This window comes from Varanus komodoensis, unplaced genomic scaffold (genome assembly GCF_004798865.1).
Source record: "Varanus komodoensis strain SLA01 unplaced genomic scaffold, ASM479886v1 scaffold87, whole genome shotgun sequence".
Classification (NCBI taxonomy): Eukaryota; Metazoa; Chordata; class Lepidosauria; order Squamata; family Varanidae; genus Varanus; species Varanus komodoensis.
In genome coordinates this window covers 2,205,981-2,215,626 of record NW_025336565.1, presented here as the reverse complement: position 1 = coordinate 2,215,626, position 9,646 = coordinate 2,205,981, and the positions used below count along the sequence as shown (strand labels likewise).

General features: G+C 72.0%; 2 protein-coding genes across 2 annotated transcripts in view; one reads left to right on the top strand and one right to left on the bottom strand.

Moving 5' to 3' along the window:
- Nucleotides 1–15: 15 nt before the first annotated feature.
- ARRB2 (arrestin beta 2) lies at nt 16–6,335 on the top strand (the record flags this gene model as incomplete). The annotated part of the gene is made up of 13 exons (XM_044417154.1): nt 16–208; nt 677–721; nt 1,189–1,388; nt 1,896–1,955; nt 2,099–2,166; nt 2,914–3,049; nt 3,621–3,705; nt 4,022–4,094; nt 4,384–4,521; nt 4,850–4,933; nt 5,023–5,102; nt 5,194–5,248; nt 5,574–6,335. Coding segments are annotated over 13 exons (1,311 nt in total), but the record flags the coding sequence as incomplete, so codon positions are not given.
- A 378-nt stretch (nt 6,336–6,713) lies between these two features.
- The window catches only part of LOC123016636 (eukaryotic translation initiation factor 3 subunit A-like), a 3,738-nt gene continuing 805 nt past the window's right edge, over nt 6,714–9,646 (bottom strand). Inside the window, exons 4-9 of the mRNA XM_044417153.1 lie at nt 9,503–9,578; nt 8,982–9,055; nt 8,018–8,248; nt 7,769–7,831; nt 7,279–7,354; nt 6,714–6,938 (exon numbers count right to left, since the gene is read on the bottom strand). Coding sequence (XP_044273088.1) covers nt 6,714–6,938; nt 7,279–7,354; nt 7,769–7,831; nt 8,018–8,248; nt 8,982–9,055; nt 9,503–9,578 — 745 coding nt within the window. The remainder of the gene's footprint in view (nt 6,939–7,278; nt 7,355–7,768; nt 7,832–8,017; nt 8,249–8,981; nt 9,056–9,502; nt 9,579–9,646) is intronic.

The window sequence follows — 9,646 nt, the reverse complement described above, 5'->3', positions numbered from 1 at the left end:
GCTGGTCCGTGGGAGGGCCTGCGGCTGAGGGCAGGGGCCGGCGGACGGCTGGGGCATGAGGAGGCCCCGGACTGGAGGAGCCGAGCTGTGGGGGCTCTGAGGGGTGTCAGGCACGGCTGCCCCTCACCGGCCTGCTTTCTCCTCCAGCTCACCGTTTACCTGGGGAAGCGGGACTTCGTGGACCACCTGGACAGAGTAGACCCTGTCGGTGAGTGGGGGGGGCCTGGGGCTGCGCTCCCACGGCATCGAGCGGGGGGCTGTCTGGCTGCCCCCGGGGGCGCTGAGGCCGGCCACTGTCCACCAGGGCTTCTGGGGGGACATTGCGCCACACGAGAGTCACAGAGACGGAAGGGAGGTTGGCCGGGTACGTCGCTGGGCCAGGCTGGGCATGGCCGCCCTTCCCCACAGTGCCTCTCCGCACGGAAGTGTGGGGCCCGCGGAGCTGCCTGCCCTTGGCAGGTGCTTCCCAGGGTGGCCGGAGCCCTTGGGCCAAGATTCGGAGCAGAACCTGAGGGGCGCGGCTCAGGCAACTGCCAGATTTGATTTCTTTTGCTCCAGAGGGATGGGAGGGTCTGGGAAGACTGCCGGGGGTCTCAGTCCAGTAGGCGGGGGGGAAATGGGGGCCTCACGTTCCCCTTGAGCTCCCCCTACATCTCGCTTGCTTCTCCCACTTCAGATGGTGTCGTTCTTGTGGATCCGGAATACCTGAAGGATCGGAAGGGTAAGAGGCGGCCGAGCGCCGGCCTGCACCGTGGCAGCTGGCGGAGACCCCTGAGGGAGAGAGGAGGGGGCACGGAGACGGGGGGCATTTCTGCGTCGCAGGGGAGCGCTCTGAACTCTGGGGTGCCACGAAAACAGCTCCCGCGATTCCAGCGTCGCCATCAAAACCGGTGCGACCCTCTTCCCCGCGACTCGCACGCCCTCTCGAGCTCCGGGCAGGCACCGCGGGAACTGAGAGGCCCCGGAGGGCTGGAGGGCCGTAACCTGAGCCGGTGCTGCTCGTGTGCCGGCGCAGACGGTCCCACAGGGGCCGGAGGGGCTTCTTTTGCAGGAAAGGCGCTCGTTCCTCTGCGTGCGGTGGGGGGGAGGTAGTGCCGAAGCCGGGCTCCGGGGACGCCGTTCCCTTGTGGGCTGCGGGACTCGCGGGGAGCCGGGCCCGAGGCTGGCCTGACGCCCCGTCCCTTGCAGTGTTCGTGACGCTGACCTGTGCCTTCCGCTATGGCCGCGAGGACCTGGACGTGCTGGGCCTCACCTTCCGCAAGGACCTCTTCCTGGCCTCCTACCAGGCCTTCCCGCCCCCCACCGAGGAGGGCCCCGAGCCGCCCACCCGCCTGCAGGAGCGGCTGCTGAGGAAGCTGGGCGGCAACGCCCACCCCTTCAGCTTCCTGGTAAGACGGGGGCCAGGGGGTGGCGAGGCTTCCCCGTGCCCCATTCGCCTCCCGTCACGCTCTTCCGGCGCCATCACAGGGACGCGCGGGCCCCTGTTCAGGGGAGGCTCTTCCAAGGGAACAGGCGGGCCCCGCGGGGAGCGGACTGGGGCAGCTCCGTGCGGACGAGGCCACCGGGGCCAGTCCTCTCCCACCGACTGGCTGCCGCGGACGAGCCTTTAGGGCCGCTGGGGTCTCCGTCACGAGGGGGCTTGGCTGACCGGGGAGCATGACTCTGCGGCCGGGGCAGCTGCCGTGGAGACCTTGCACCCGCCCGCTCTGGCAGGCAGCCCCCTCGCAGAGCCTCCGACGGGCCCCCCCCGGCCAGCCCTTCCCCGGCACCCCCCTGCCCTGTGCCCGGTGCCACAGCTGCCTCCCCCGGCCGTCTGCGCCAAGGTGGGGGCGCCCCCGGCCCGCAGTGGACCCCCGTGCTGCCCGGCTCTCCCGCTCAGTCCTGCTTCTCCACAGATCCCACAAAACCTGCCGTGCTCGGTGACGCTGCAGCCGGGACCGGAAGACACCGGCAAGGTCTGGCGCCTCGGGGGTGGGGGCACACTGGCCTGGCCTGGCCATGGGGCAGCACTGTGGGGTGCTGGCAGAATGGGGGGTGGGCGGAGCGGCTGCTCTGGCCCCCCACACTGACGGGGCTGTGCTGCCCTTTCCTCCTTCAGGCCTGCGGTGTGGATTACGAGATCCGGGCGTTCTGTGCCAAAACCGTCGACGAGAAGATCCATAAAAGGTAACGAGTGCTTTAGCGGGGCTTGGCTTGGGGGGACTGGCTGGGGGGGGCATGCGGGGGGGCGCCCCTCCTCCATGTGGCCCCGGTCCCCACACGCCACTTGGACGGGACTGAGCGGGGCCCCGTGAGAGGCCCGCCCAGGCCTGGGGAGCACCGCCGGCTCGCACGGCACTGCCCCGACCCGCTGCTGCAGCCGCCAGGCCTGCTTTTGTCCTCCAGTTGCCAGGACAGAGCGGGGCGTGTTGGGTGCGAAGGAAATTGGCACGGACTGCACTGCTTGTGTCAGCGGGAAAGCAAACGCGGCGCAGGCCCAGCCCGCCTCGCTCAGATCACTCCACAACGGTGCAGTTCTTGACTTGCGATTTGCACAGAGAGCATACGGTTGGACACCCTCTCTCACGCCAGGACGATGCCCGAACGGCAGTCCGCGGCAGAGGAGTGCGCGGGGTGGGCAGGGCGTCTGCCAGCCCCCTCGGCGCCTGCGCACACCCCTCCCCAGGGCTGTCAGTGTGGAGGTGCGCAGAACACGTCAGCTGAAAAGCCGTTTTGAAAGTCGCATGACGGACTGTGCGGGAGGCACCGAGCCCCCCCACCCAACACGCAGCGCTGCGGGTCACAGCGGATGGCGTGCCGGTTGGGCCCCTGCTCCCTCCGTGGTGGCGCTTGGGCTGTGCCCCCTGGCCCGGGGGCTGCAGGAGCCCCGCTCACGGCCCGTTCACCGTCCTCCTCCGGCCCCCACTTCCCCAGGAATTCGGTCCGCCTCGTCATCCGCAAGGTGCAATATGCCCCGGAGAAGCCCGGCCCGCAGCCCATGGCCGAGACCACCCGCCACTTCCTGATGTCCGATCGCTCGCTGCACCTGGAAGCCTCGCTCGACAAGGAGGTGGGGGCCGTTCCTGCCGCCGCGTGCAGGGGCTGGTGGGGCGGAGGAGCGGCCGGCAGCCGTGGGGCTCCCCGCACGCCCAAGAGCCCTGGTTGGCGTGTTGCGTGGGCCGGCCCCGTGTGGCAGGCAGCGGCGGGCCGGTGACGAAAGGTGGCTCGGCCACGGCAGACGCCTCTCTCCACCAAGAGACGGACACGCTCGGGGCCGGGCTGCTCTTCTGCTGGCCTGGGCCCCGCTTGGCACACACACGAGGAGGCCCCCAGGGCGTGCTGTGCTGTGCTGTGGTGGCAGGACAGACCCTGGGAGCGGTTATCCAGCGCCCCACGGCGGTCCCCACCCCTTCTCCGAGACGCTCGTGTGCAGCCCGCTTTTTAGAAAGCGTGGATGCCGCCGGCCCTCGCCTGGAGGCCCCGCAGATGTGGGGTGGAGCAGAGGTGGGGCCGGCCAGGTCCTGGCAGGCCGAAGCCCTCGAGTGGCGGACTGGGGGTCCCGGAGGGGAGGGGCTGTGGGGGCCCTGCCGCACAAGGCCCCCCCGGGCCGCTCTTCCAACGGGGCCCTTCGCTCCCCCCAGCTCTACTACCACGGGGAGCCGATCAGCATCAACGTCCACGTCACCAACAACTCCAGCAAGAGCGTCAAGAAGGTGAAGGTGTCAGGTACGGCGTGCGGCCTGAGGGGGGGCGGCGTGGGCGTGGGGGCGTGGGGGCGTGGGGGCGTGGGGGCGTGGGAGGGTGGGAGGGGCCCACCCGCGCTCCCCAGGAGCAGCAGCAGCAGCAGCTCGCGGGCAGCGCCGAGGGCCCGGCTCGGCTGCCGTGTCGGGGGGTGGGCGGGAGCCCTGCTCGGGAAGGCGCGTGCCGCAGGGGGCCGCTGGGAGCGGGGCCAGGGTGGCACGCCGGCGCGGGGGGGGGCTCCCTGGGGCGCATGGGGTGTGTGGCGGCGGCCCCACCGGTGCGCTCTCCTTCCCGCCCGCAGTGCGCCAGTACGCAGACATCTGCCTGTTCAGCACGGCCCAGTACAAGTGCCCGGTGGCCCAAATCGAGCAGGAGTGAGTACGGCGTGGGCCTCCGTGCCCCTCGCACCGGGCAGGGCCCCCCGAAAGCCCCGGGCACCCGCTCGGCTGCCCCGAGGCGGGTTTCACCGGGCGCCTCCTGTCGCACAAGCAGCCCTGGAAGCAGGGACCGGAGGGCCCCGGCCCAGGCCAGGCCCGGCCCAGCTCCGCTTTGCCCCCGGGACCCACACGGGCCGCCCCACCATAGTGGCGCAGGGGAGGGGAGGGCAGGGGAGGGCAGGGAGGCCCGGCCCCCTCACGCTCGCTCGGCGCTCTCCCCTGCCAGTGACCAGGTGGCGGCCAGCTCCACCTTCTGCAAGGTGTACACGCTCACGCCCTCGCTCAGCAGCAACCGGGAGAAGCGGGGGCTGGCGCTGGACGGCAAGCTCAAGCACGAGGACACCAACCTGGCCTCCTCCACCATGTGCGTCGGGGCGTCTTCCCCGGGGGTGGGGCTGGGCAGGGGGGGGAGGATCCTGGGCATCCTTTGTGGGCTGGGGGGGCAGCCCCCCCCCCGGGGAGCCCACAGGCAGGGCTGGGGCAGCCGGAGCCGCTGGAGGGCCCGGATCCTGGCACAGGCCCCTCAGCCACATGGGGGGCGGGGGGGCAGGCGAGACGGCCTGCACGGAGGGGCTGTGAGCCACGTTCAGTGGGTCCCTCCCTGCGTGGCGGCTGGCTGCCAGCCCCCGGGGGCTGGACACGGCTGGGGCGCCCCCAGGAGCAGCTGCCCTGACCCCCCTTGTGCGTTGCAGAGTGAAGGAGGGCGCCAACAAGGAGGTTCTGGGCATCCTGGTCTCGTACCGCGTCAAGGTGAAGCTGGTGGTATCCCGGGGCGGGTACGTACCCAGGCGCGGGAGGGACCCCCGGCCCCACGGCCCCCGCGGCGGCGGCGGCAGCCCCCTCAGCTGCACTCTCCCCCCCGCAGGGACGTCTCCGTGGAGCTGCCCTTCGTCCTCATGCACCCCAAGCCGCCGGACCAGCCCTCGCCAGCGCAGCCCCAGCTGGGTAAGCACCGCCGCGGGGCTTTGGGGCCGCCTGGGGGGCAGCGGGCCCCTCCCGGCACAGGGCTCTCACATGCCCCCCCATTCCTCCCCAGCCGCCCCAGAGACAGACGAGCCGGTGGACACCAACCTCATCGAGTTCGATACCAAGTAAGCAGCAGCCACGGGCCCCTCGGAGCCTCTGTCCCTGCACCCCAGCGGGGGGTGGCCCTCGGAGGGCTGGGCGGCCCCCCCTGCACCCCCCAGCACAGGAGACTGAGGGAGGCCCTCCCAGAGCCCCGGCTGGGGAAGGCTGCCAGGTGCCCCTGGGCCAAGGCGGCGGGAGGAGGCACAGCAGCCTGGGGGGCCTCATGGCTGGGACCAGGCAAATGGGGGCAGAGGCAGCACGGGGCAGAGGTCGGCCAGGCCACCCGCGGCCCCTCGGGGCCCCTTCCCCACACCCTCACTCTGCTCCTTTCTGTCCGCACTGCCAAAGTTACGGGCAGGACGACGACATCGTCTTTGAGGACTTCGCTCGCCTGCGGCTGAAGGGGCTGAAGGACGACAAGGACGACGACTACTTCTGCTAGGGGGCTGCGGCCAGAGGCGCCCGGCCGCCCCCCGGGACCAGCCAAGGGCGAGGAGAGGCGCAGCCCCGTGCCCGGCCCCCCCGCCCTGGCGTCCATCGTGCTGCAGCGGGGAGGGCCCTCCCCACAGGGGCCTTTTAATGTGACCAAGAGTGGGCAGGGGGCTGCCTCAGCCCCCTCCTCCCCTCCCCTCCCCTCCCCTCCCCTTGCTGCTACTGCATATTTTTCAAGACGGATTTTAACTTCTAAGGAACCCCCCTCCGCCCCGTCTAACGCACTGGAACCATTGATCGGGCATTATCCACCCCCTTCATGTGTACGCCTTCAGGGTCCCCAGGCTGCCCCCATCCCACACCCTGTTCCGCACGGTCAGGGGGGTGTCGCCAAGGGAACCCCCCCATCAGTTGGGGGGCAAATAGGAAAAAACTGCTGCCCCTGTAGAAGCCGCCCGGGCAGGGACAGGCCTCTGCCGCCCGAGGGCCTGGGGGGCTTTGCTCTGCCCAGGACAGGGACGTGTGCTCCGCCGTGGGGCAGCCGTGCCAAGCCGCCCCCACCCCCCCTTTGTAGACCCCTCTCAGGACCGCCTCCGAGTGCCAGCAGGTGAAGGGAACAAGCCCAGTTGCCACAGCGTCCGAGCCGAGCACACAAGAGAATAAAACCCTTAACAGAGACCAGCTTTATTCATTGATGCGACATCGAGCGGGGGGCAGTGGGCGCCCGGGCCCCCCAGCTTTCCTTCCGCAGCGAGAACAGGCGGTCCGGCGGGCAAAGGGGCCGCTCTGCCCGGGTGCAAGCGAGGGGCCTCGTCCGCAGGACTGCTGTCGAGCCGAGCTCCGCGTGCCGTTGGCTCCGGGGGCGACCGCCACTGCAGGCAGGCGGCTCGGTGTGCTCCTCTCCCCTCGGAGGTGGGCCGCCGAGCGAGACCCCGCGTCCGCCCCCCATGTGCATTCCCGGCCCGGGGGGCAGCACCGCCGTCCTGCCGCCACCACCGCCGTGAGAAACCCACCACCCACGGGGCTGCTGGCCGGGGGAGAGGAGCCCCCCGCGCACTACAGCAGAGGCCAGCCGGCCGGCCGGTCACAGCATGGCCACCATTCCTGCGGGGGGGGGGGGGAGACAGAGAGAGGCGGGTCACCTGCCTGGGGCAGCTCTCCACCTCCCCCCCCCCGTGCCACGGAAGCAGAAGAGTCACCTGTAGGCCCGGGGGCCCTCTCGCTGCTCCGAGTGGGGTGCTGTCTTCTGGGGCTGGAAGCCGCCTGCCCCTCCCCGGCAGCCTGGAAAGGGGGAGAGCAGCCACTGCAGGCCCAGCTCCATCCTCCAGACAAGGAGGCAGCCGGGGAAGTGGGGGGCAGCAGGTGGGCTTCACCTCCCTGCGGCGCTCCAGGCGGGAGGGCCTGCCCCGTCCCCGTGGCAAGAGCACACGCCGCTCAAGGACTGGCCGGGGGACACAGCGACGCGGCCGCCCTCCCTCCTCCCGCCCCGGGGACAGAGGGCCCGGGCCGCAGCCCGTGCAGCTGCCCGGCCCGTACACCGCCCGGCCCAAAGGCCTCGCGAGCGGCACCGCTGCAAGAGGCGAGGGGGGCGGGCAGTGTGGCCGCGGGTCCTGCCGGGTACCTGCCGATCCGCGTCCTCGGAAGCCAGGCCGGCGCTGCTGTCGCGGGGGGCACGCTCCACCCCCGCCAGGCGCCCCCTGCAGTGAGTGAGCGAGCGAGCAAGCGTGAGACTGGGCGGGCACCACCTCCGCCGGGGGGCACAACCCCCAGCGGAGGTGGCCCCCCGACCCGCAGAGCTGGGAGCCCTCCCCAGTGGGGGTGGGAGCGTGGCCGGCAGGTGCCGGGGTCCTGAGCCCGCGCCGAGTCCCACTCCTCCCGGCCTCCGGGCACCACGTGCGGCAGCCACGGTCCTGCCCCACGGCCCTCGTACATCGCAGCAGGGAGCCACGTCCGACTCGCGTGGCGCAGCGAGCGCCCGGGAGCCCCGGCGAGCGGCAAGGTGAGCAGCGTCCGCACCCGGGCAGCCTCCGCACCGCCGCTCCTTCCCCAGCGGAGGCAAGGCCCCCCCCCCAGCCGGGCTCCCTTCCTCCCCCACGGAGGAGGGTACTCACAGGCCCACCGTGTCCCTCGCCCGCCGCAGCTTCTCCTGCAGGGAGGTCACCTTCCTCCGATACCTGTGCAGAAGGTCCCCGGGTGTTCAGTGCCAGGCTGGGGGCCCTGCTGGGGTTTGTCCCCCCCGGGATGTCTGCCTCCAACATTCCCAGGGGGAGACTGAAAGGACCCACTGGGCGTGAGGCGCCCCCACCCTCCAAGCCAGGCTCCCTCCCGCATCCGTCCTGCTCGGAAGGGCCTCTACTCACTTTTCCTCCTGCTCGTTGGCCTGGTTCACCCGGGCAGCCTCCAGCGCCTTCTCCTGCACCCACCGGGCCTCCAGGGCCAGCCGCTCCCGCCGCGCTTCCCCCAGGAGCCGCTGGGCCTGCTCCAGCTCCCGGCGCAGCTCCTCGGCCTCCCGGGACAGCAGCCACACCTGGCACTGCGCCTCCTCGTACTGGCGCGTGAGAGCGGCCACGTCGCGGGCGAGGCACCCCACCCTGAGGGAGGCCGAGGGGAGACGGCGCGGCATGAGGGCCCCCGGGGAGCACCCCGGGTGGCCAGGGCAGGGGGCGGCCTCCCCGGCTCGGGAGCAGGGGGGCGGCTCTCGGGAGTCAGCCCAAAACATGCCCGCGGGACAAGCCGCCCTGTCCGTGCCCTGAGGACCTGGCTCTGCAGCGCCGGCTTTCCAGAGACGCAAAATACGGGGCACAGCTGCCCAAAGCAGCGGCGCCATTCAGGCGGGGGGCCGGGGCAAGGAAGCCCAGAGAAACCGGCTAGAACCAGAGGCAGGGACGGGTGTCACGCCGCCCTCGCAGGGAACAGACCAAGGAGGCGTTGCGGACGCGACCATGTGGACGAGCCGAGGAAGCGGCAGAAGTCCGCAAGGAGCCGTCTCCTCCAGGCTGCCGGGGCCGAGCCAGGCTGAGGGCGAGCACCACCGAGTGGCCTCGGGGAGCTGCTCCTGCCCCTCGAGGCTCCGCCATCCATCGTGGGCAGCCGAGGCCGCAAAGGACCCGAGGGCTCGGCATGGGCAGGTGCTGCACGGGCCAGCCAGGCACGCACCTGGACGCGCGGCCGGGAGCCCCGGAAGGGCTTGCGCTTTCCCCACGCAAGGGGTGCTCCGCGCCACCCTGGGGAGGAGACGGAGCCGGAGCCTGCCGCCCCCGGCCTTCGAGGGCTCCCCGGGAGCTGAAGCCCCAGCACTGCTCTCACGGCGGGGCAGGGGGCTACCTGGCGCGCTGCTCCTGCTTCTCGGCCTCAGCCTTCTTCAGGACAGCCGTGAGGGAGGCGACCTGCTGGCGCAACTGCAAAGGGGAGTCAGTGTCCGCCGCAGGCAGCCGAGGCCACCGAAAGGTCGACGTGTCCATCTCCTCCTTCTCCCCCACCCCCACGGTCGCCTCTGTGACAGGCGGGGACCCCGCCTGGGCCACCACTTCGGGCCAGGGCCACTCCGGCAGAAAAGGACCCTTTTCCAAAAGCGTAGCAGAAGAAGGGCCAGCCCCAGCCACCCCCCCACCCAAGCTGAAGCCCCTCAGGCCCATCGCGAAGCAGCAGCGCAGGGTGGACGGGGGTGCCGGAGGGCAGAGCGCGCTCCCTCCCCCCCGCCCCGCCCCGCCAGACCCTGCACCTGGAGTGGCGGAGGGGCGGCCGTCTGCCCCTCCCCTCCCCTCCCCTCCCCTCCCCCTGGCGGGGCAGCCGGCGGATTGCGCGGCGCCGCGGTAACGGCCCGAGCGGCCCCGGGCGCGGCTCACCTGCTCGCCCTCGCGACGGAGCTCCGCCGCCTCCGGGTCAGGCCGGGCGTGCAGCGGGGCCGGTCCCACGGGAGCGCTGCAAGGGCAGAAGAGCGGCCCTGCTGCAGGAGGCGTCCGCGGCGCCCGGCCCCCCGGCCCCGGCCC